A 26,319-nucleotide genomic window follows, 5' to 3' on the forward strand; every position below is an offset into this window, starting at 1 on the left:
GCTGTTCGGCAGCCGGCGGTGCGGAATTCCTGCCCTGCTGTTTGCCCCCGAGGTGCGCTCACACCGGCGGGGCAGAGCCAGCGCGGCCCGCTGCGCGCACGGGTGTTCCGGCGCCCGCGCGTTGGCAGTGCGCTACCCCCCTTGCATCCCCCCCTTCTCCGGGCTATATGTGGCATTTCGAAGCTCTGACAATCTGCTTCCAAATGTTTTCCATATTTGTTCAGCCTCCTTGATTCAAATACCAGGAAGAACTCGGCCGGCACAAAGCGGAGCTTTGGGGGGCAGAAAGCTCACACCCCCATCGGCGGCGCACACACACACGCGTGAGAACACAAAGCCCGCCGGCATGGCAAAGGAGGAGAAGAAAGCCCGGCACGGCACGGCCCCGAATACCCAGAGCCAGACAGGGAAAGCAGCCGAAGGGGAGAAAAGCACCGGCTCGACGCAGGAGTCTGCGATGAAGAAGAAGAAGAAGCAGAAGAAAGCCAAGGGGGATCCCAAAACTGGCCAGGAGGAGGAATCCCACACTTGTTGTGGCTGCCGTTTCCCGCTGCTGTTTGCGTTGCTGCAGCTGGCGTTAGGCACCTCTGTAACAGTGCTGGGCTTCCTTATGGCAGGCATCAGTTCCTCTCTGCTAGTCAGAGACACTCCATATTGGGCTGGGATAATTGTAAGCATAAAGTCTGTTTCTCCATAAAGTGCCTTTGCCAGCATTAATGCAAGCTGCATGACGCTCCACCTTAGACTAACCAACTGCATGCACAACACCATTTGAGTTATGCTAACTATAAATATTCCTGGGATTAAGTGTCTGGCTATACTTTCCCAAGGAAAACTGCTCCTGCAGAATAACACAGCCTTTCGTATTCTTCTTCCCTGCAGTACCCAACAGACCTGAAATAAAATACAGGGTTGCTGTTCACTGGATGTATGTATTAGCTTGTGCTTTGCAGTGAACTCCTGCCTGGTGATGCTGAAAAAAAATGTTAATTTCTTATGCTGCCTACCCTCTTTGCCCACCAAACCATAGCCATCAGGTTTTGGAAGTGAGAGCATAACTCTATAACTCTCAACTTTTAGCTGGGTGAGGAGAGCAATGTCTGCTCTGGAGCTTCCTCGCTGTGCTGTGCTGGAGAACCACTGGGATTTAACCCTCTTCCTGCTGCTGCTCTGACTGCACGTGGCCGTGGGGAAGGGGATGGCACTGGTGGATGTGGCAGGGACAGGGAGCCCTTCCCAGGGCCTGCTGGGGGCTCCTGCCAAGTCAAGCTTGGAGTGACACACCAGCCTCACCGCGTGGGCTGGGGGGACTGGGCAGAGGGCAGCGTGCTGCTGGGTGTAAATCAGGGGCATCCCTGCTGGGGAAGCCTGGGTGGTTCCCAGCAGCAGCCACCCCTGCAGGGCTGGGGACAGGGTGTGTGGTGCCACCTGTGGTGTGACTCTGCTGGCTGTGGGCTTGGGGACGTGAGGTTTGCCTCTGGAGGGACAGGGTCAGTGATTATCAGCCCGGGATAGCCCATGGATATAATTAAGCATGCAGGTTTTCTTCCCTAGGCAACAGGTTTCAGGAAAATATGTCCTGAAAATATGCCCTGATGTGTTAGCACAGTCCTGGGTGTTGTCAGATTGTAAGAATTCCCAGCAAAAAAATTTGTGTTTAGGTACTTGGAGAAAAGCTTTCTGGAAGCACTGAAGAGCTATGGGAACATCTTCTGTAAATGTTATTTGTTGTTAGAAGATTGTCCGAGCATCTGAACTGATTGGGGTTTGCTGTGTTAATCCTGCTGGGCATCCCTTCAGTGGGTGGAAGGAGCAGGGCCTGAGCTCCCAGAGGAAGAGTTCCTCTGACTCATCTCTTCATGTTTCTCTTCTGACTGAAGAGGTTTCCAAGAGTTTAGTGGTGTTTTGTGGAGCAAGAGCCTGCCCTTGCTCGGAAGAGGAATTTCCTCCTGGGAAGTTTTGACTGTTATAAACCAGAGGGGAATACAGATTATAAAATAGCAATATGTGGCATGTTCACTCCTCCTGTTTACTTTGAGGATTCTGGAGGTCAGATTATGTCTTTTCCAGACAGCACTGTTCCTATCACAGGTTTGAAATAGCTTTTTCACTGGAAATTGGTGGGGAAAGAGTGAGCTGGACTGAACTAATGTACAGCCAGGGATAAGAGAAAAGCCATGAAGCAGCCCCTGGCCCGTGTGAATGTCATGAGTGCCGCAGCAGCATTCATCTGAGACATCCACAAGTGGCTGGCCTCCCCTGGGGAGGCCTGAAACCCCACCAAGGTTGCTGCTTTCTGAAAACAGAGCTCTAACCCCTGTTGTTTTTAGCAGCAGCTGCCAGCAGTAGTGACATTTAGATACCCACACAAGGCCAAGCTCAGTCACTTTCAGAGCTCCCCCCTGAAAATCAGGAATAATTCTCCATGTGTGTTCTTGAGCTAATTCCTGATTTGGAGCAAGACTCAGCTCTCAGCTGTGGTTGGTGGCCATGTTCTGCACTCGCCAGCCAGGGGAATCCCTGGGGAAACACTTCCTGGGGAAACACTTCCTGGGGCTGTGGGAGTTGTGGTTGATGCTGCAGGGTGCCCTGGCTCTAGGGAGGAGCAGTGCGGGCCGTGGGCAGCCCCATGGGGAAGGGTGACTGCACCTAGGCTCTGAGTCAGATGGTGACTCTCACCTGGGGACTTTGGTGAGATGTTGAGTCACCAGCACACTCCAGCGTGGTTTGATTCATCCAAGGCTCAAACTGGCTTTTGGTGCCCCTCTGTTTACCCTCGGGTGATGACAGGGACTGTCAGCTGGGGGCACATGGCCAGGCAGGCTCCTGGGCAGGCACGCTGCTCTCCTGTACCCTCAGCCCAAAGCAGAAGGGAAGGAGGGATCTGGCAACAGGTCAGAGGGAAGTGAAAGGGAAAGTGGTGCTAGAAGGAGAGGATGAGGAGGTGGGGCAGCCCCAGAGCCTGTGTGGAGCACTGGCTGTGGTACCACGGGAGCAGTGCAAAGCACATCTGAGGGGCAGAATGCAGCAGGTGCCACACCGTGCTGCATCTGCTCCATGGAGGGACTTGGTGCCCACTGGGACATCAGATGGAGATAGCCAGAAGCTGCTGAGCTGGAGATTCCAGGTGTGCAGTCACAGGGTGCTGCTGGTGAGCTGTGGTGGGGACTGTGCTGAGCACTGGCCTCTGGAGAGCTGGAGAAAACTGGTCCATGAAGGAGAACCCTTGGCTAGGAGCTGCATGTGGCTGGGTGTCCTGTGGGCCGGTTTTTGGGCTGCATGGAAGGGGTTAGATAGGGGATGGATGACCCATGTGCTGCTCGAGAATAAACCTCATGGCAGAAAGCGGCTTCCCAAAACTCATATATTCACACAGAAATGAGCAACAGGACAGAAAGATGTGGTGTAAAATACCAGAGCATATTTGTTTTAGTAGCATCCCACTCAAGTGCTCTTTTTAAAGGACTTGATTAGTATTCTGAATCAAGAACTTTAAAAATCTATTATCGAGACCTTTTTAGCAACATTAGATATAATGGGTGAAGCTCATTCCTGGTGTTACTCCTTTGGAATTACACCAGGCTGGATTTGACCCCATGGCTGTTAATGCAGGATGACAGAAAAATGAAGGAAAATTGCTAATGTGTTAAATACACCCTGATTGATTGAAAGCTGGTTTTTTCTTCTTCTTTATTAGCAGCAAAATGGTGACACCATTCCTTGCTGAAAATCAAGTGCTTCAGTGTATTACCATGAATGGAAAGGAACTGTTTTTAGAGGAGCAGCCAGTGGAAAATGCTGGTGAGGAAAACCAGGCAAGGCAGTCTGAATTAAATGGGAATTCAGAATTCCCATTTCAGAATTCAGAATTAAATGGGTTCAAAACCTGACTCTGTAAGTTTGTGAGGCTGGAGCAGGCCAGGGATTGGGTTCACCATCCTGGGGAATAAATGTGGCCAGTGATCCTCTGACAGGGAGTGGAGGAAGGCTCCAAGCCTGCAGGGCTCCATCCCCAGAGCATCAGCCCTTCCCTCCTGAGCCCCTGCAGAAGGAAACTGTGCAACTTGCATTGCACCCAGAGCATTTCACCATGAAAAGCAGCTAAAACCCACTTAAAACCAAAATGCATTTAGTCCAAAAATGTGTGGGCATGAGTCAGAAACCAAAGGAATGTTTTATGGACAGAAACTACAAAGCCTTCAGGATTTACCACTTCTGCTTTGGCTTCAGCAACCTATTCCCTGTAAAAGCCTCTCCCCCATTGCTAAGGACAGGCAGATAAATGCAATAAAAGCAGTGAGGGCAGCATTTGTTTCACTTGCCTGGAACCAGCTACAGTGGAGGTGCCCATGAGCTGTCCTGAGCTCCCCAGACTGCAGACTGGCAGTCTCTTCCTTCTTGCTGCTTTGCAGGAGCTTCGACAAACTCTTCACAAACCCACTCATGGGTGCAGGGCTTTGTTTTTTCCTGTGTCTTGCCACTGGCTTGGTGCATAGCTTTGGGCAAGTTACTTAACCTTGCTAAGACTTTGTTATTTCCCCTGCAAAGTGGGGTTAATAGTGGCCATCCTTCACCCCTTGCTTTGAGATCCTGGGATGAAAAGTATTGCAGAGACAGTGGATATTAATGGTATCCTTTTCATTCTTTTTCATTAGCTTGTGGCCTTTTGACACTCAGAAGAAGTAACGATGTATTTCTCCTTGAAAAACCTACTTTAGATTATTTCCACTGCAATCAAAAGTGGAGAGTATCAGAGTTTTCATGGACAAGCTCCCTTTTCAGCCCTGTTTTGCAGACTCAGGGAGTTAAGAAAGTTACAGAAGTGCTCATCAGAAATGATTATCCAGGGTGTTTATTAGTTCTGTCAGGAAGTTATTTTAAATGTATATGTATAGATGTTCATAAAATTAGGACTTTTAAAAACATTTTAAAAAATCTAATTCATGAGCAGCTCAAGGCAGCAACCGTGACTCCAGCTGTCACTGATTTTATTGCAAAAAGCATCCCAAAAGATCTGCCATGGGCTGAGCCTCCAGCCCAGAAGCTCTGACACTTCTCCCTGCTCCAGCCCTTCTCCATCTCCCCAGGTGCTCCCCAGGCCAGAGAGTCCCTGAGCTTTAGTCAAGGGTTTCCATGGCTTGTGGCTTTTTGGCATCAGTGCTCAAGCACTGGCTTCTCTGCCCTGCTGGAGGTGAGGCTGATGTGGGGCTGTGTGGTGCAACAGGCAGGCAGACTTCTAACTGAAAAAGCAGCTTAATCAACCTTCATTTAGCTGGAATCAGAAATGTCTCTGTAACTGTTTGATGTCTATAATGTTTATGTCTCTATAACTTTTGCTTGTTTTTAGGGAAGCCATTTTCAATTTCTAATAGAAGGTGACTCTTGAAACCTGGTGCCATCAAAAAGTCATGCAGGCATCCATATTTTTTTGGTACAGCCTAGCTTCAGTTAGCCATGGGCAAGCCTCAAAAGGTTTAAGGGAAGACTGCCTTGAAGAAGAGGCCAGTGCTTGTTTAGAGCCATGTGTAGCACCAGAGCAGGACTCTTCAGAGCCCTCTGCCCTTAAATCTCATCCTCTTCCAAGAGTAACCGTGCATTGATTAACTGAAATTCACACTTTGGTTTTGCTCAGGTGTGGACTGGAAAACTTTGATGGGGAGAAATGTTCAACACTCTGCAGGAATGGTTTGAGAAGTTAACTGCACACCTGAGGTGTGCACTTCTGATACCTGGCCAGGGCTGGTCTAGTCTGGACCCATTTGTGGCTTGGCCCACAGTTTGACTGCAGAATTCCTGGCTGGAATTTGTGCAAAAAGCCTAGGTAAAATCTGGAGAGGGATATCAAGCAGGTTTCCCCAGCCCAAGTAGCCTTATGACTATGGAGATGGTGGCTCTCACAGTCACAGACACACCCCAAACCACGAGTGGTGTTCACAAGTACTCTCAGCCATGCTGCACTCCTCAGGCTGAAAATCACTGCTGGCTCTGTGAATTCTGTATTTTATTTTATTTTTTTGATCCCTCAGGTGTTTGTTCAGCCAGGACTGTATTTCTGGTTTAACAGCAGCAATGGACTGCTGCTGCAAGTCCTGGCTGTGTAAGCAATTGTAGCCTTTGGGGGAATGAAATCTTACCTTAGCACAGGTGACAAGCAACTGACCTAAACAGCAAAAATTATTATGGAAAAAAATAGCATTTCATTTGATTGTGGATGCTCTTGCAGGGTTTTGATGACTTTACAGGATTTAAGAGAAAGTTTTTGTGGATCTGCCAGGGGGTGTTATTGCATGGCCTGAAGGGACCTGTAGTAAAGACATCATTATTTCATTCTGTAGGTGGGGCAGGGATAGGCAGTTATTGTGGGGTTTATGGCTGTTAAAAGAATGATTTCCTAGATGATGATGATGATGGCTTTTGCCTGCAACCACAATATACATGTTTTTGTTGTTATTATTATTATTGCCATTATTTCTGGAAGTAACTTATATGCAACTAAATTGTCCTTAAATTTGACAAGAAGTCTGTAAGGGGTAAAAAAAAATTAGGGCACAGTACCTCTGTGCTGCAGACTGCCTTCTTTCACACGTGACAGTGAGACCCAGGTTGACCTGTGGCTGATGAAAGCAGACAGTGAAAGCTGCCTGCAGCACCCACTTTCATCACAGCTTCCTCAAACCTCATAAAGCCAATGAACTTCAGTGCTGCTGTCTGCAGCAGCCTGTAGAGATGTCTGGCACCAGAGGTGATCCAGGTTTATAATGGCAAAGCCAACAGGGACAGGTTCTTTCCTGCATCAAAATCTGTGTCCAGTGGGAGTGCTAGATTTGGTGGATAAAGCAGCTTCTCCAAAGCTGTAGACAGGACCTAAGCCTTGCTGTATCTGATAAGGTGGGAGAACCATCAGCCAAGTATCACTGGTGAGGGAGAGCCAGAAAGTCCTGAGACAGCTGCAAGAGATCATTATTTACCTGTGTCCCTAAAAACAGAGAGATCCCCAGTGTCTCCAAGTGAGCAACTACAAAATAACTTGCCCATAATGGAGCTGTCCTCCTAATTCTATTAAGAGTAATTTTCCTCCTGAAGTTTGAGTTTACATTCCCATTAAGTAGGAAGAGTCCTGCTGTGGGTCTCAGCAGTGCTGTGTGGCATTGCAGGGTATACCTGGGAGAGGTTTTGTCCTGCAGTGTGTTTGGTTTCTGCCCCTAAAAATTGTGTCAGGAGGTTCTCGCTAACGAAGCCCCCATACACAGAGCTATACTGTGCCTTTGGGAGTGTTTGCAGCATTTGCCTTGTGATATGGCACAGACCCAGGATGCTCCTTAGAGCCAGGTTTTTGTCTCCTGCCTTCATTTCTTGGTGGATGTTCCCAACCCTCCTGCTTTACCAGCCAAGGTTTTCAAGATGTTCTGGGTAGGAGGTAGTTCGCTAGAGAAAACCACCTATTCTACATTTGGGCTAAAATTGTAGCAATAACAAAAGGAAAACCAGTTTCACAAGCGTACAGGGGAGAGATGGAGACAGATTAGAGCAATCTGTGGTTTTGAAATCTGTCGGAATAAAGCAAACCACATGAATATGTCAGCGTGCAAAGATAATGAGTGCAAACCGCAGCGGAAATTTGTGCCCTACGTGTTCATATTTCCCCTAATTGCAGCCAACCTTCCTCAGCCCTGCCACGTGGTGTCCTTGTGCTCCTCGTACACCTTGTGCTGAATCCTTGCAGGAGCAGATGGGATAGCATGACAACAGGTTCCTGCCCTCTTTGGAGCGGGAGCAAGCTAGAAAACTTCTCCTATTTTGATTTTGGCTTAAAAAACCAACAATTCTTAAGTCACTTTTCAGCCCTGAAGTGTTCCTGCCCAATGGGACGAATGTCTACTGCTTCTCCCCAAAAAGAAATATTATTTAAAATTTTGTACAGCCTAAATATTTAAATTCTTCAGCCAGTGTTAGTAAATAGCTGTTCTCCTGGGTTATGAACTGGGGGGATTTCACAGGGTGTGCCTTAAGCAAAATGAAATCTCTACCTTTCCTAAATACTTTTGTATCACATTTGGGTCTTTTTCTAGGCAGTGCTTTCCAAAATTAAATTCTTCCCTTGGATAACCTTTCACGTCACTACCTATTCAGTAAGGGGTGTGTTAGTCCATATGGAAATTTTGAAGTAGGATCTTGAAATAAACTGGAGTTGAAACATGCACAGAAATGCAAATTCCTGGATTTCTGGGTAACAGTTGACCAGAGCTGATCTAATTAAGTGCCATCCTGCAGGTCTCAGAGAATCTGTTTTATTTGTGTAACAAATGCACATCGATTGGTGGCAAGCACGTGCTGAAGTGGGTTCAATTGCATTTTATGTTGTGTGCTCAGTCAATAAGGCATGGGAAATGTGTGCTTCACACTGGGATGTGGCAGTGGCTGTTGCAGCAGCAGGATGTGGGATTACCTAATGCTGCTTAGCAATCAGCATCAACAGCACCTGTAACACGCCTGCAGCTGTTATAGTTACTTAGAGGCTCCTAAAAAATACTTAGCAGTGGATTTTTATAGTTATTCTGTTACACTTCACAGGTATAATTCAAAGCTGATCTATTAATAATGTATAAAATAGCAGCATAGAGCTGTTTCCTATATAAACGTTCCACACTTTGGTTTCCTCCAAGGAGTGAATTTACCTTTAAAGAGCTGAAATGTTAAACATATGTGGGTCATAATTCTCAGCCACGTTATTTTTTACTGCCACTTAGAAAAACACACATCTCTGGTTTAAAAAGAAAATTAAAAATGTTACTGTGTTCTTATAAAAGAAATGCTTAAGCTTTCCGAAATATCCTGGCCAAGACTTGCCAGAATCCTGACCCAGTGTAATCCTTTATAAATACCTCTCTACAAATGTGCCTCTTCAAGTGTCCCTGAGTATATTATTTAAATCCCAGAGGACCTTTAGAAAGCATGTGCAGGAATGGAGCTGCTTTTAAGTGATAGCCCTTTGTATGGGAAGCTTTCTGAAGAGGGAGGTCTGATCCTGCCACATGTGAAGCCAGCAGGAGTTTTGCAAAAGTTGTCCAGGGCACTTGATGGCAGAGAGAAAATTCCAGCACTGGTCTCTGCCCTCGGAAATGAATGCAGCCCTGTCAGCCCTCTGTCGTTAAATGGAAGGGGAAGGAGGAGTGGGAACAGTCCCATGATGTCTCATGGCAGTCACCTGGAGGCAAATCTGGCTCTCGGTCCATGCAAGTGTAAATGCCCACTAGTGTAGCTGAAGCAAAGCAAATTTGATTTATTGCTCATAACAAGATCCTTCAGCACCAGATCCTGAAATACTTAGGTCCAGCTTTGATGTGAAGAGCACCTATGATTTGTCATGAATTTTGGGGATATGATGTTAAAGACAGTGTGTTTAAGCTTTTTTTTTTTTTTTTTAGTTCTTGCTGCAGGTTCTCTCCTTCAGCCATTACTGGCACTGGGGGAATTTATCATTTGGATATTATCAGCAATAGGATTTCTTATGATTTAAGTTTTATGGGCATGTTAATTGAATTAAAAGATTAATATATGGTGCAAGGGACCAAGGACATAGGCAATTAATCCTGAGAAATAAAACATGGTTCAGTCACACAGAAGCACTACAGGGCAAAAAAACCCCAGCACTGAAGGACCTTTGACAAGAAAGGTTGTTTTTTCCCCAGACAACCCTGTCAGCTATGGCTGTCAACAATAAAAAGAAAGAAACAAATAAATTGGAGGCCGTGTGTAAGTCACAGGACCAGAATATAAATACACATGACATGGAAAGGAGTAAATAATACTGACGCATTCTTTAGAAATGTTCTCGGGCAACACTTCCTATTAGTGTCCCACTGAAATGACATGAAATAAAACTTCATGGGGAAAAGTGTTACTAATTGTCCAGGTTCTTGAGGGACATGGCTCTGTGTGTGTTGGGAGGTACTTCTCCTTTGCAGGGCTGCTGCCTCAGGCCTTGCACCAGCAATGCAGATGCAAAAAGTTTGATACTTTCTGCAACAGATGATAAAAGGAACGTGTTTATCCATTACTGTCCAAAAGGACAGCTGGCCATTTTTCACTGCAGGTCAAGCTCCCTGTGGAGATGGAAATCTGGATGTGAGCAGCCAGGGCATGCAGGTGGGGATGGGGCTGTGATGGAGCCCCACACTCCTGCAGGCATCTCCATGGCATGGCCCCACCTTGGCAAAGGCAGTTCACATGTGGCTGTGGCCAAACAGGGCAAATCCTACTGCTCTGGAAAAGCAGAAAGCCTCAAATTAATGACAACTCTTCCAAACTCCAGAAGTAAAATGGAGAGGGTAAAAAAAATATAGAATTTTGCTGCAGTCACTGAGAATTTAACAGCTGTCATTTATAACAAAGATGCTCCTAGCAGGGAGGCACAGACTTGCTCTTGGCCCTGCATGTAGAGAGGACCTCTGAAAGGACAGTGTCTGATCTCATCCAAAGTCCCCACTAAGGCTCATCACACCTAAAATGGCTTTTAAAGGTGTGATTTGAAGGGTCATTTAAAAACACGTGCATGCCATCAACTGACCTGTTTTTCCAAGGCAGTTCAAACATGCACAGATTCCTCCAAACACAGCTCCAGCTGCCAACAGTCTCTCTCATGCCCAGATCCAGCCCCACAGGGAACCCTCACCTGGTGCCTGGTACCCAACTCCTCCATCCAGGGGATGAACTGCCAAAATACAGCAGTCTGCTGCTCCTAAGTCCTCCTGTCAGGTTTGCTCACTGATCTTTCAAAAAGTGGGAGAGGAGGGCACTTGACTGGAGTACTTAGCACAGTGTGGGGACACACTGTGTTTTCTAAACACAAAAAAGCAAATCACATTAATTGGGCTAGTTGCTCAGAGGAGGATCTTCCCTTCTTATCTGGAAAATGCCAACCTGTGAGTACCTGCTCCTGCAGATAAATCCAGAATTAATAATAAATATGGCTAAATGAATAAACAAGTGTGCAAATACTTTTCCATTACTTTTAACCTTCAGCAATTACTGCCACAGGGCTAAAACACAGTTTCAGATTGCAGGGGAGATGGATATATTCTGTAGTAAGGTGTCCACTCCAAAAGAGGGTGAAAGCCTCTGCAATAAACTCTGCTGCTTCTTACCCAGTGGCAGCCATGGTTTAATGATTTAAAACTTGCATGGGTGACATAAAAACCCTGTCAGCACTCAGAGCTACATAGGATGGTGCTCTTTGGGCTTCCAAGCCCAGCTTCAGAATCCTTCTGCTCTTTTTTGATGGCTGTGTGGGCAAAAACTCAACATGCATCCTAGGGGCTGTTGCTGTGCTGTGTCTTTGATGACTTTGCTTCCACACTGCTTCTTGAATTATGGTCCTGCAAATACAGAAAGGTGTCTTGGCTTGGGGGGGAAAAAAAATTGTGTTTTGTAGAGTTTTTTTAACCTTGACACATTTTACATCTCTTCCCTTGCAGGTCTGTGTGGTGGCCTTAGTGGGATTTGTTCTGCTTTGTATCTCGTACCAACCTGATGAGAAGACGTGTGCACAGTTCACAGTGAAGGTACCTGAATATTTTTTAAGCTTTTTTTTTCTTCTCATATCATTAAATATAATTTTAAAAGTTGATACAGGGGATATTTTTAAGACTACAGGAAAAGAAGTGAAAATGCACCTGAAATGCAGGAATGGTTTTCTGTTAATTTCCAGGCGGCCAAGGAAGAAACTATATCCTATAAAGGGGAAACTCTAATAACATTTCAAATCAGAACAAGATACCATTTTATCCACCATGTTTTAGAGATATAGACAAAGCTGGAATAATTTGGGAAGTGTTCAGAGAGTTTGAGTAGATTAATTAGAGATAGTGAGCAGGGTAAGAAGTAAGGTGGCATAAAATGAGTCCACTTAAACCAAGGTTTAATATTTAATGGGAAAGTACCAGGAAAGCACAGGGACATGCATTCTCCCACAAAGCAAATTCCCATCTGAGCATTGCAGGAACTGCACCATACCCCACCTTTGTCTCCAAAACTGCTTTGCTGACACTGGTGAGCAACTAGAAGAGCAAGGCTGAGAATGCTTGTTTTTAACACCATTTTTCCTGGGCTATTTTTCCTTATTATTGTAATTTTCAGGGCTCTTAATATTTTGCAGACACATAATAACCGAGAAAAATACCGACACAAGCAGCACAAAATAACAGTGATTATTAACTGGGAAAAGGCAGAAGGAAACAAAATGCAAGGAACAGCTTTTCAAACCCTGGCATCCATCCTCCCTTAGAAATTAGACCCCGGTGTGTCTTTTGTGTCTTTCGCCAGCTTCTCCCGTACTTAAAGAAAAAAAGGGAGAAGAACAATTGTGCCTGCCCTGTGGCTGCCTCCACATTGTCCCTTGTCACCTTTCTGCCCCCAAGGAAGGTTACTGGGCTGGGCGGGGGCTGCCATGCCAGGCTTTTTACTGCCTGCCCCGCAGCAGTAAATTGAATTTGGCATCCAGGCCAGGCAGGAAGGGAGTCATCCCTCGTGTTGGGAAGGGCATGTCGGGCTGGGCAGCTCAGATGTCTCTGCCACCCACCCTGACGGTAAGGAATGTGAGCCATCGTTCCCCGTAGGAAAACAGACATTTTGGAATCGCTCCCGAGGTGATGTAAAATGGGCCATTCCTCATCACCTGGCAGAATTAGAGCTTAAATCTCCCTGGTTCAGTCAAGCCCATGGACTGTTGCTTACCCAAGGCCCCCTCCTCCCCAAAATCCCCCTTCCCAGCATTTCCTATTGCAGGATGCCACAGAACTTCACCATTCCCAGGCTATTCACCTCTCCTGTCCCACATGCCTGCTGGGAGCTGTTATACCATAGTTTGGGATAACAGGACAAAAACAAAAAAAAAGGCTTCTGTCTGAAGGGCTCATACCTATTTTGACAAAGTAGGAGCTAAAACTCTTCTCCAGGACTTCAATCACATAGGACTCATCTACATCTCCAGTATCACTTCTCAAATCTTTGAATTTCAGTTAAAGGCTGTCTCTGAACTAAAAACAAGCATTAATTATGACAAGGCTGAGGATGCAAGACTGCAGTCATGAGACAGATTGTTCAGAGGGTTATTCTTTTCTCCTTGAGGGCCTGAAGCTTCATCAAGCCCTGCAGTTGGGTTCAACCCAATCCGCTCCGACCATCCTTACCAGGTGTGGCCCAGATCCTGCCCTCACACTGATAGCTGGTTCCCATCAGCCAAGCATCATCCAGCAGGAAAATCTAGGCTGACCTTCCCTGGAGTGCATTAAGCACCCCAAGTTCCCTTGCACAACCCAAGGATCACTGTGAGAGGAGGACCACACACACACACACACACACACACACACAGAGGCCTGGGGGATTTGGGTCATTCCCCAAGGTGACCCTCTGACCACTGCAAGCGATTCCCTCGGGGTGGAAAACAGGAGGAGACCTCTGCAGTCCTCTCTGCCTCCCTCCCTCTCAGCAGCTGCTTCTTTCATTTCACACTTGCATGAGCCCTGCATCCTGTTAAAGAAGGAGGTGTGACAACTGCTTTCAGCAGAAGTCCCTTCCCGAGACTGCTGTGGGTACCCGCAGCACGCCATGTGTCCCTGAGAAAGGGAGGCCACCCAAAGAGAGGGTGGCTCTGCCCTTCAGGGGGACAGCAACAGCCAGCGAGTGCCACACAGGAAAATCTTGAGCCATCCTGTGGAGTTCCTGGGCTGACATTTGACAGACCACTCCCTGCAGCCTGGGGTAGTGACACCCTCTGCTCCCACATGCCCACCCCACGGTTCCTGTTCCCTGCAGGGGCTCATGCCTGAGCCACCACCACCCTCAGAAGGGGCCTCCTGATCCACCTCTGCAAACCCCTCTGCTTTCACCTCTGATAATTACGAGCAGCCTTTTCCATGAGGAACTTAATCCATCTTCCTGTTATTTATTTCAATTTAGTCACGGAGGACAACTATTTCCAGTAAATATTGCTAAAATGTCTCTTCCTCATATGAGGAGCACAAAGGAGGATGAGCTGCCATGCTCTGAGGTCATTGTACACTGTCTCTCCCCACTTCCCTTTTCTCCTTCTATTTAAGCAGCAATTGCAGTGCCTGTCTCTCTGAAGCTGTTAAAATCCAGTTTTCCAGTGGCAAGTCCTGGTTCCTGGGCAGAGCCCACCACACAGTAGTATTTGTGATGCTACAGTTGCCTCCAGGTCTGGCATGTGATTAATCTGCTGATGGAATCTCAGCACTCACTGTCTTGTGCTCCCTCAGAGGCAGTGCTTGCATTTGGCTCACCTTTGATATTTAGGAACGTGTTCATTTTCAGCAGCTCACAGAGAGATTCCTCTGCAAACATCTTGTGAGAATAATAAGCTTTTTGGAAATTGCCCTGTGTCCCCCATGCATCTCCCTTTGCCTCCAAGGATTATCATAAGAGCTGCCTGTGTATTCAGATTCTGAGATTTCCTTCCCTTTAGGAACACAACAGACAAATTCTCCCTTACTGTACCTGGAGCATAGATTAGGCTGTTGTGTCCTGACTTTGGATAGAAGTTGTTAGCTAAATAAAATGCCTGCCAAGGGACAATCAGGCACATGGTGCAGTCTTGGCTTAGTATCCCATCTATTAGGGAGGCCTGATTCTGTCTTCTGCTGAGCTGAATCCAGGGACTTCCAGCAGGACTTTTTATTTCACAGAACAACCAACATTTGTCCATTTTCTGTTTTGCCTATCGAACACATTTGCACCATCTTTGAAAACAATGCCATTGGCTTGTGAATTACCACATCTTGGTTTGGAGGGGGTCCATCAGTCAGCAGCACTCCATCTTCTGTATGCTTCACATGAGGAGGTGGCCCCATTTTCCAGCTTCACCTTTCCCACGGACCTTTCCCTTGAAAGCTGCGGGGGCAAAGTAATAGCGTTTAATAAGAGCCACCCTCATTTTGAAGCTGCCCTTGGTTTAAGGCCACAGGGGAAGTAATTAAATTTAATAGCAGCCAGGTCTTAGAAACTAAGATCTTTCAGTAAGAATTTGGTGATATGAGGGGGAAAATGTACATAGTGCTTCAGGACCTGCAATAATCCCAAATATTTTTTTCAAGCTGGCAACCAAACAGAAAATTGATTCACAGTGTAGTTCTAAGATAAATACACCAGGAGTGTGAATTTTATCAAGACATACATAGTTGGAGTTTCAAGGTCAAAAAAAAAGCTTTTAAATTGGTATTTTGCTTGCAGTATTGAGGTTAAGAGAGAGAAAGAGAGAGAGAAGCTGCTGTCTAAAATAACAGATTCCCAACCATGCCATGTGTCTGACAGATAAGACGCCAAGGAAAAGAAATGTTTTTACAGTGCTGAACAGAACCAAAAACTGCAATTTTGGCTAAACACAGAACATGATTTTAATATACATTCACATATATTTTGTACGCAGTGCAGCAACTGCCAATTCCAGCTATCAAAAGCAAAGGGAAGCCCATATGTGCTGGTATCCAAAGCTCTCAGGTGAATCCCAGAGTGTCAAAGGCTCTGACTTGCTGCCAGTTTCCATGTGTTTGTGGGGGTGGACTCTGCAGAGCTACCCTTGATAAAAGCCACGCTATTTTTAAGCTGCCACTGTTCTGAGGAGCAGTGGAGGTGACGAGCAGACCCTTGTCCTTCTCACACTGTAGCATTGGGAAAAGAAAGGTGCTTGCTGCCCTTTCATGCCTGTGAAAGACTTCTCCATGTTTATGCGACAGGTTTTGGAAAAGGACTGAGCACAGCACACACTTTTTTGGTGCAGATCTGCATTCCCATTCCACAGTGGGACCTGGGAAGCAAAAGGCTGGCTGCATCCACAGGGCCTAAAGTGAGAGATAGCCACCTCACTGCCTGATTTGCAAGTATAAATCAGATTTGTTTAGACATGCAAACCGAGAAGAAAGCATGAGCAAAGTCTCAAAAACACCTAGAGCTCAGCACAGCCTGGGGTAAGATGGCAGCCCAAGGCTCATCTGCTCAGCTCTGCTTCCAGGCACTAATTTGTCTCAGCTGATGACTGTGGCTCCTGTCAATGCAGGTATGACTGGAGAGGAAAATGCTCCCTCCCTCTCTAGAAAGCTTCTTTATGTATAGACACACCAGTCCCCTTGGTGCTCTCCCCAGGACTTCAAATTGCAAGGCAATGCTCATATAAAACATGCAAGGCAAGTTCTTGAGATGACCTGCTGAACTTCTCATCACAAGGAGCCTTGCAGTTGTTGAAGCACCCAATCTCCAGACAGTACATTGAGGGCGTGTGTTCCCTGCAAAGTACATGTGCTGCATTCCTGTGAGTTCCTCAATCTCTATGAAGCTGGAAAAAGGGGGTTTATCTCTTTTTTTTCCCCTTTCTTTCAGCTGTTGTATTTTCTCCTGAGTGCCCTGGCTCTGGTTGCCTGTGTTTTGGCAGTGGCTTTTGCTGCACACCACTACTTGCAGCTGACCAAGTTCACCTGTGACACCATCCAGGATTCCTGCCAGTGCAAACTGGACACTGCCGACCCCCTGGGCCGCACCTTCGTGTACCAGGACACCGACTGTGGCAGCCTGAGCAGCATGCTCAGCCTGTACCTCCTCCTGCAGATGGCTCTCAACCTGGTGGCAGCCCTGGTGTGCCTGCTGATGTGCTTCGTGGTGTGGAAGCACCGCTACCAGGTCTTCTACGTGGGCGTCCGCTTCCAGCCTCTCACGGCCGCCGAGGGCCATGGGCAGCAAGTGTAGGGGCTGGGCTGGGCTGGGCTGGCAGGGGCTTGTGGCCAGGGATGGGAACTGCCACCACAGGCACCACAGAGGGATGGGCCCTTGGAAGGTGTTTGATGAGGAAAAACGCTCACACGGCTTTAATGAATTTATTTTTCAATCCCTTTGGGAGCATTTAGTACGGCTGCTCTTGTGAAAAGGCCTCTTGTGAGATTAGCTAGAGGTCACAGAGTCCTAAAGATGCCACTGTACAAATGCTCCCCACAGAGGATCTTTTATAGCCATGGATAAAATCTTTGGGAACTCATCTGCAGGGCTACAGCCATTACAAAATAGGGTCCATTTCCCTCTTGCCTTCAGAGAAGCTATGCCAGTTTCTACCAGATAAGGATCTGATCCAAACTGCTTAATTATATCAGTGGGAACATGCTTTGGGAATATATCATATCTTGGTGCTCTGGGTGCAATCCACAATAACCTGATGGGAATTTAACATTCAGGCAGGGATGAGGGAGGTCAAGACCTCTTCCAATGCAGGTTGAGAGCAACACCAAAGTGAATATATTGATGGCAGCCATATAAAATATACATATAACTTCTCAGAGTCAATAATGATAAAGGCTACCTACCCCAATTACTAATACACAACAAATATGAATGAGTTCACTGAAGGTTCTTTGGTGGGCCCTGCTTGAAATCCCAGGCAGATTTCTGATGTTTGGGAGAAAAGATCAGTTTAAGGAACCTTGAGTTGCACTCCTAAAGTAGAGGGACCCTAAATCAGTAGTCATGTTGAAAACTATGTCCATAATGCTCTAATTGCAGGCTGACAAACCCGGATTTTAGCCAGTTCCACCAATTATACTTCAAGCACAAAAGGCCAAATGCATTTTTGGTGTAACTCCTCTGAAGACAATCAGCCTTACACACCAGCAGTGGAGTTGGGCCAACAGCCCTGAAATATATATCCCTCCAACAATGAATGTTTGTAAAATGGGGTGGAGGGAGGGAAGCAAGAAGAGACTGCCAGTCTCCCGAAGACATCTCTGATAATGATGAGGGCAACAGAATAATAATTTCTTAATGAGGATGGAAAAACAAAGTGTATTTAAGCAGTGCTTTTTCACCCTGAAAGTGCAGCTCTAGAAGTGCTTTCCATCACATTAGCCTTATACCGAGACAGCTATGTTGGTTTGTCCCTTGAACTGCCATTTCCACTTGCACAGCATGGACAGCTAAATTTAGGAGCAATTCCTAATTGGCAGCATTTGGCACTGCCTCCTGATCCATATCTGTGCAAGGGCAAGCCAGCTGGTGCTCACACCCTGCCATGATGAGGGATTTCCCGATCCCAGCCAGAACAAGGATGTCTCGGAGGTGGGGTGGAGCAATCACATGCCAGAAAAATTGTGCCATAATCACTGGCTAGGAGGAAGCAAACGAAATTTATATAAGGCTTTAAAGAAGAAAAAAAAAAAAACAGCCAACTTTCTGCAGGAAAAATAGTCATCAAAAAGTCAAAAACCCAGACTGGCACAAACCTAGTTGTCCAAGGAGCTCTAATCCTACCAAAAAAAACTGTCTTCCATACAGTGATCACACATCATCCAGGGGCTAAACCATTAAGCCTCCAGGGTCAGAAGATCACAGCGTAGTGAAGTCTCCTGTGGCCCACCTAGAGTACTGCTGGGTGTAGGGGCTGTAGTTTTAGTCATGGAAAGTGCCTCTGGAGCAGACATAGCATCACCAAGGTGCTCTCTGCCAAGCCACAAAGCAAGGAGCTGCAGGACACGAGGGGTTTTGAGATCTGCTTCCAAATGACCTTTTTTATTGCACCTAAAAGTAACAACCACTCCTAAGCCTGGCTGCAGGGCACATTTGCAAGGGTGCTCCATCCAAAGACCTCAGTCTGCCTCCCAGGCACTGCTGGGGCAAGCTGAGACAGGAGAGGACTGGGATGGCAGGCTGGTGGTATCAGACTCATCCTTGGGGCCATCCATGCAGATCTGGCAGGAAACAGCCCATCTCCCATGGCTCTGGTGGAACATGCTGCCAGCAGTGCTCACAGACCTGTGGCAGGGCCATCCTGCCTGAAGATGGGTACACAGGGGTGCCTCTCACCTTGTGGTGTGCTCAGGTTTGTCCCCCATCCCACACATGCCTCTGGCTGTGCTCTCTGTGGAAGCTCAGGGCAGAGGATGTACCTTCCTCCTACCTACACGGCCCTTGGTGCTCCTGCCCCTCCCTCCAGCCAAAAATGTGGGATCCTCTCTCCACACAGAAGATAACAAGGAGCAGGAAAGGGATCAAAGGGAGTCTGAATGACAGCTGAGCTTTGGGGCCTCCCCCCAGCCTCACCACTGCACGATGGCTGGCACAGCAAGAGGAAGGCTGTGCTGCAGAGCAGGGCATGCTTCCCCTCCACCCATCCCAAAAGTCCCTTTGCTCAGGGGATAGCTTGGCGTGCAGCACTCCCCCCTGGCCCAGCAGCATTTCCACCAGAGGTGCCCTTTGTCTCCTTGATCCTCTGACCTGCGCCTCATGCAGGCGTTCTCACCGCGGTCTCCCATCACCTCGCAGGTGCTGCGGATGGGGCTGGGCTGTGGTGCCTGGCCTCTGCCTGCTCACCCCTGGGCTGAGATTGGCTTGGGCTACTCCGGGGCACGGCAGACACAGCGGGGATGAGCGCAGAGCTGCTGTGAATGCCTTCGGCGTGTGGGCAGGGAGGAGAAGGGAGGTCTGGATAACAGAGCCTGCTCCACTTAACAAGCTGCGCACCTCCATATCAGCTCACCCTCTGCTTCCAGCCACGAATTCGGTTTGCTAATCAGCACAATGCAGCTTAACCCTTTGCTCTGGAAGAAAGCAATACTCATCATGTATTCTGTTGGTGGTTTATATGCTTAAAGAATAAATATGGGGCATTTCGATCTAGCAAAGATGAACTTCTTTATTTCCTTTTCATGTATCTCAAGAGCATAAAATCAAGACAGGAGAGGTGGAGAAACAGACACAGAAGGTTTAGGAACTGGTTCCCCCCGGGTATGGTTTTACAATGTGTATTTTGCTTGGATTGAGAATTTTGGAAGGTACTAATTAAAGGATTTTCACCTACAACAGCATAACCAGACACCTCCCAGCCTTTTCCCAGTGTCAGACTCCACACGGACTGCACCAGGATAAAGACTGGGACTAAAAGGCTTGGAAAGGACAGATGTGTTGAAGAAGAAAACAATTTTTTATAAGCCTGGGAAATTTATCTTGTAGGTGAATTCCACAGAAAGGGGTAGGATTAAACCTCTATGGACACACAGAATTTGCAGAGAGCTCGATGTAATTTACTCTCACAAACCCAGGTGTGATTCTCATTTGCACCCCGGCCACTTTACACTGTTTTCCCAGTGTAAAGGGGTTGTAAAGACGGCATCAATCATCTTTACACCTACTTCATGGCCATTTTACACAGCTAAAAGGGCCCTTTGTGTAAATGAGAACTCAAGCCCTAGAGAATTTAATAGAGAGGAGATCCTTTCTATAGACTGTGCTAGACCCTCTAATAGGGTCTATTACTGGGATATAACTCTCCGCTGGATTTTATAGCTTGGCTTAGAGATCATCAGTCTCGATTAAATTCAGTTCTGCAGAACTTTTCCAAAGGCCATAACCCACTGCTGTCATGCCTGCTCCGCCACCTCGAACACACACAGAGTGATGGTGTGGCATGGATAACTGTTCGGGATTTTAAAAGAAGAAGAAGAAGCAGCAGCAGCAGCCACCACTTTCCTCAGGCTCCGAGGCATTTCGATGTCGTGCTATGCAAATACCGAAGCAACAACAACGGCAGCGAAAAGGGAACCGAGACGCGGCGCCTCCCGGGGAGCCAAAATGTCACATTCTCAGCGCTGCCAGGGCCTGTGCTCCGTCCCTGCCCTGCTGCCACGGCAGGGCCAGGGGCTGTGGGCGCAGGGGAAGCACGGCCAGGCCCGGCCCCACGCTGGGGCTGCCACCAGCCCTCATGTGACGGCCATCTGCGCCTCGCTGGCCCGGCCGCCGCTGCGTGGGCACCGCTTGGAGCTCTGCCTAAACAACAACTCTGCGCAACAACGCCGGGAGCTGCAATCAACTCGCAGGGCTAATTTTTTTCTAATTTTTTTTTTTCCTTTTTTCACGCTCCCAGCCAGTGCAATATTTGCTCTGGGGCCCTTTCGAAAGAGAAAGCACGCTGCTAGCGTGTGAGAGAAGCCGCAGCTCAGGTCCTCTATATTTAGAAAGCCAGGATGTCATACCTCGCCTTGAAATTTTCATAGTCCCCTGCACCCCACCCACCCACACACGTACACATGCTTGCGTCTGGAAAATGTTTTTCGGTCTTAGCAAAGGGTGTTGGCTTAGGGGGATTCGAGGGAGGTGCAGAGCAACAACAGCAGCTCAGGCCCGGCCACGAAGCTCGAGGCCTCCTTAAGGCAGCGGGCACGGCCGGCACTGGGCACCCCCTGCTCCTGTGGCTGCAGGGCGGGATCGCTGCTCCTTCGGGTCTCTAACACAAATCCCAAGGCACGGCCGGCACTGGGCACCCCCTGCTCCCGTGGCTGCAGGGCAGGATCGCTGCTCCTTCAGGTCTGTAACACAAATCCCAAGGCACGGGCGAGTTGTTCTGAGGCGTAGGGAAGCCCTGTCCTGTGTCACATCAGGCAGTGCTGGACCCTCAGACAGCCACGTCTTGGCCAGGTCATTTTTGAGTGGCCATGCACAGACTGCTGCACCTGTAGCAAAAACTCCAAGAAGGTGAATTTTGGGGGTAGCTCGTCTCTGCAGTTCCTCCTCCTCAGGGGTTTTTACTTTCTGCTAAGTGGCTGTCTCTTGTAATCACTACTCAGTAGCATTTATCCTCTGCTAAATTGCCTCTGTAGCCAAATATCATAAACAGTGATTGTGTCTACGAAGACTGGGGTACGTTTTTCTTCTGGTTTTGGTACCTAGTCTCCATGCCTTTGTCTGAGCAAATGGTTGCAAGCCTCACCTAAACTTCAAACTTGTTGAGGGGAAGCTGGTGATTTCTTTTTCCTTTCTTTTTAAAGAAGATATGGGCAATACCTATTTAATTTGTTACCTCAATACTCCACAAAGCCATCTTAACATTGGAGTAAAAGATGCAGCAGGCCCCAAGGCTGGCTTACAGTGACTGGCTGCAGAGGCAGGAGCATGGAGCTCCTCAGCATGGAGCTGAGGCCACTCAGAGTCACCAGTGACCCCCGTCTTCACCTGAGTGCACCCAGGTATCCCTGCCTGCCACAGACATCTGAATCTCAGCCACCAAATATGAGCACCAGCCTGGTCTGAGAGAATAACCTGCAGAGGGTGATTTGAGTACCTGCCTCTCCTTAAGTCAGATGGATTATGACTGATGAGTGCTGGGCTGACCTCAAGTTACAGGAGATATAGAGAGTGACACCGATTAAGGCAGCCCTCGGCTTTCCAAGCCATGATTGTCCTGGAAATGAGAAATTTGAGCTAGACAGGGTTTTAACCCCATTTCACTCTCATAGCTGTATAAGGAGAACAATTTTTAATTAGCCCAAAGCTAACTGAAGAGGGATTTCTCCTCACTTCAGTGTAGGATTTCTCTTTCACTGAAATGATGATGAGAGGAATCCTTTCCCTGATTTGTCCTCCATGAGGCTACCATGGAGCATCACTGCTGGAGCCACACCTGCATGCATGGTGTGGAAACCACCCTCATTTCTTTTTTGGGACATTTTCTTCCAGTTCGACAGCTTCCAGAGCTGACACAGGGAGGGCAGGGGAAGCTGGTGTCCCAGATCCATAATGTGCCTGAGTCAACCAAGCCCTGCAGTGATCCCCATTCATACTGACACTACTGGTCACTAGGGATTTGGTGGGACAGTTTAGGGAACAATCACACTGAAAAGGGAAGAAAATAGACATTTACACTTTCCCTTCCACCTTGTGAATCCAGGCAGGAGAGCAGCACGCACGTGAAGGGACCCAAGAGGAAATACAAAATCCTCCCACCCCGTTTTGCTGCCCAAACCTGCCAGTGCACTGAGAAACAGTGAAAACGTGCAGAAAATAAACCCCCAGAAATCAGGCACTTTGGGCTTATTTTTATGGCTTGTCCAATTCTTCCAGACTGCCTCAGGTTAGGACCCAGGCAGCCAGGCTTCTTTGCTGTCACCAAAGGAAGAAAATTTTGAAACCTGACTGGGAGAGGGGAGGGATGGGAAAAGGGAGTTTTATAGGATGTACTCATATATCTATATATATATATTCTGGTAAGGCTACTTTTTACATAGATTCAGCTTTTTTTTTTTTTTCTTGTGTACAAAAGGAAATCGTAGGATCTCAGCTGGCAAAATTCTGTGATTCTGAATCAACGGGAGTTGCATCTCCACTTTATTTCTAATAGAATTTTTCTGTCACCCCACCCTGGTTTCAGTGCTTCTCTTGTTTCTCCATTTTCCAGTGAGGCAGGACTTTCCTGGCACATCCTCCCCTGACCCCACAAAAGGCACTGGGTCTGTGGGCTCGTGTGAGTCGCCCCTGCTTAGCCAAGGCAGGGGAGGCACAATCTGCAAACTGGCTCCTGAGACTTCTCCTGAGTTCTCCAGCCACTGATTATGCTGTTACTTACAGCAAATTATCAAAAAATGACAGAGATCCAGTGCTTGAAAATCCCACAGGATAATTGCCTGCTAATGACAACAAGGGCATTTCATTAGCCTAAGCGGCAAGTGTGGCTACTGAGTGGTGGGAACAGCAGGCCCTGGTCTTAACGCCACCAAATTACACCTGAAAGGGAAAAATTCGGACCTGGAGACAACAACCAGGGACCCCTCTGTGCTGTGGGGTTGGGCTGAGTAAGAGAGGCTTACAGGGCATGTGGGATCACGGGGTATGAAGGCTCATCCTCATCTGTGAGGGAAGCTGGCCCCATTTGAAAGGTTCACTCCAGATGGGGCTCAGTGCCAGGCTTGCTCCACTCCTCATCCCCAGATAGCTTTGGGGTGACAAATCCTCAGCCCTGGAGGGAAGAAGCAGGTAGAGCAGAAGAGGAATAAAGATTTGTTTGATTTGTCTTTGTCTGAGCATGGCACATCTTACTGTAAGGTCTTCCCCACTAACAGGAACATGTTGATTGGGACTGGTATGGAGTCTGATGGATTTTTCTTTCATTGCCTGTATGAGGATCTGATTCAAGGCACTGAAATGAACGAACAACTAACTCATATTTCCTGTGCCACTGAAATGGATGAGAAACGAATTCATATTTCCCACACCTAATAAAAAGCATCATTAGCTCTGCTGCAGCACAGCAGGGGCAACACCAGCTATTAAAGAAAGCAGGTTGATTAAGGGACAACCTTGAAGACTAAAAATAGTCAGGGAAATAAGGATCAATGCCATATGAAAGCAAACACGCAGTCAGTTGTTATCACAGAGCTTTTCACGTGATGGTCTGTGCACTGATCTCACCCGGAGAGTGTTTGTTTTGGACAGTCTTAAAGGGTCCGGCCCCATGGATTGGCAGCAACACATATGGAGTGATCCGAGAGCACAGACCTGATCCAAAGTCCATGGAAGTCAAGGCAGTGACTCCTCCAAGCACTCCCTGTAGGAATCACGCTGGGTTTGGAAAGATATGTTGCAGTTAAAGACATTGGTCTGGGCTTAGGGAAAATGTACTGACACTGTCACTGTCACTGTCAAATCCAGCCAGAGACAAGTGAAAAACAGCTAATAAGTGCAACACAGAATGAAAATAAAGTGGCTGAAGGAAAACTTGAGCAGTCAAGGGAAAATGCAGCAAGTTCAAACAAACTGCCTTGGCCCAGACACATTGCACAGAACATGCAGTGATTTGAAGAGGAAGAGAAGAAGGATGGCAGGAGCTCAGCATCCTGCTTTTTCACAAGCCTCAAAAACATGGCAGGCGATGCGAGAAGAAAAAAATACATGGCTTTAGTCCTGTCTGGGAACATGTGGCACAGACTGAGGCAGAGGAGATTAAACTTGGCTTTGCCCTATTTCTCCCCTCTTTTTTCACTCCCCTGCTGTTTGCTAGTATTAACTGGGCTGCTCGGTCCTCAGCAAACAACTGAGTAGCCAAAATATGGGCAGGATTCACGCCATAACCAAACCAGCCAATGAATGAAATAAGGCACTTGTTTCCCAGAGCAGAGGGAGGGGAAGGGGGGGATTTAAGCATTTCTGTGTGGTGTTGGAAACCCACCTTGAGCAGAAGCAGTCCCTCAGCTCACACAAACCACCGGCGCTCCTCTGACGTCAATTGGCAGCCGCTGGTTTGCACCATCCCAGGGCTGGCTGCAGCAGCACAAGCAAACAGCTCTCCTGGCCAGCGGGACACACGGTGAGAGGCGAGTCCTGCACCCCTTCCCTCTGCCTCACTGCTCTGCAGCATCACCTACTGCTCTGTTCTCAGAGGCAAAAGGGCACAGACCAGCTATGGCAGGCTTGTCTCGGGTGAGGGGCACGTTGGCTGGCACTGGGTGGGTGGCACAGGGTTGCAAGAGAATGCCGAAAACCCGAGGGTGCAGTGGGTCTCTGCTGCTGAGGCCCTTGGGAGTCAGGGCCACCCCTGAGCTGTGGCAGTGCCCAGGCAGGCTGCCAGGGAGAGAGCAGTGCTCATGCAGTTACATGAGAGGCAGGACCTGCGTCCGCAGGGAGGCTGCAGGCTCCGTGAAAGGGATGGCTGATGTCTGGAGATCCTGTAAGAGAGGGTTTGGGGGAGCTTGTGGAAGAAGGGTGAGAAAATTACTGACCATGGCACATACCACAGGCATTCATCCGCTGTCCCCTTTCACTCTTTCCACCAAACAGACTCCAGGCCTGAAGGGAGTGGGAGCAGGAGGAACCTGATTCCTCTCAGGGTGCTTCCTCCAGCCCACGGCAGGAGGAAAAGGAGGCAGCAGCTGTTCAGCTCCTTCCCTGCCCTCCCACACCGGGTTCCATCCCACAGCCACCCATTCCAGCCCATCCCAACCCTGAATGCATCCCACAGGGGACACGGGGAGAGCTGCAATGCAAGAACTGTGTCCCATCACCGCTCGTGGGGCTGGGCAGCCCTCGGTTTCGGGGGACGCTGCTGAGGCAGCAGTGGCAGGATGAGACAGCCTGGGGAGCCTCTGGGGACCATGCATGGCTGCCTTCCTGGGCTGCATTTTTCAGCAAAGGCAGAGCAAGCCTTTCTTCCCACCTGAAAGGACTCCAAAGGCCTTGACTTCTAGAATAGGAGGTAGCTACAGCCCCTGCAAGCCAGCTCAGATGAAGCTGCCCTGAATGAACCCACAATGAAGGCAGCCAGAATTGCTCATTGCCTCTGAAAATAAAAGCACCAGAGACCTTTTACTCCCATATCTCCTTCCCTGCCTGTGCTGAGGGCTCATCAGGAGCTTGGCTTGTGTGGTGCAGCACAGAACCCCCACTGAGGTGTCTGCTCCATCATTCCCATGGTCAGCCCTTGTTCCTGGAAAAAGCAATGCTGTGTGGAGCCACAGGCTGGAGCTCAAAGGCACAGTGGAGAAAGGAGGCTGGACATGAGCTGTTCCC

General features: G+C 48.0%; 1 protein-coding gene across 1 annotated transcript; it reads left to right on the forward strand.

Annotated features, from left to right (window-relative positions):
• The first annotated feature begins 251 nt into the window (after positions 1-251).
• Positions 252-19,602, forward strand: SSPN (sarcospan). Its single transcript, XM_030960158.1, has 3 exons — positions 252-670; positions 11,475-11,561; positions 16,390-19,602. Exons 1-3 carry the CDS (start codon positions 347-349, stop codon positions 16,750-16,752), a joined length of 774 nt encoding a protein of 257 aa, XP_030816018.1. The 5' UTR covers positions 252-346; the 3' UTR covers positions 16,753-19,602.
• The last annotated feature ends 6,717 nt before the right edge of the window (positions 19,603-26,319 follow it).

This window comes from Camarhynchus parvulus, chromosome 1A (assembly GCF_901933205.1).
Source record: "Camarhynchus parvulus chromosome 1A, STF_HiC, whole genome shotgun sequence".
Lineage (NCBI taxonomy): Eukaryota > Metazoa > Chordata > Aves > Passeriformes > Thraupidae > Camarhynchus > Camarhynchus parvulus.

Bases quoted from the DNA above. Each gene is read 5' to 3' on its own strand.
- SSPN (XM_030960158.1), top strand. From the start codon at position 347: ATGGCAAAGGAGGAGAAGAAAGCCCGGCACGGCACGGCCCCGAATACC. The intron at 671-11,474 runs GTAAGCATAAAG...CTTCCCTTGCAG, and splicing joins CATATTGGGCTGGGATAATT to GTCTGTGTGGTGGCCTTAGT. The intron at 11,562-16,389 runs GTACCTGAATAT...CCTTTCTTTCAG, and splicing joins GTGCACAGTTCACAGTGAAG to CTGTTGTATTTTCTCCTGAG.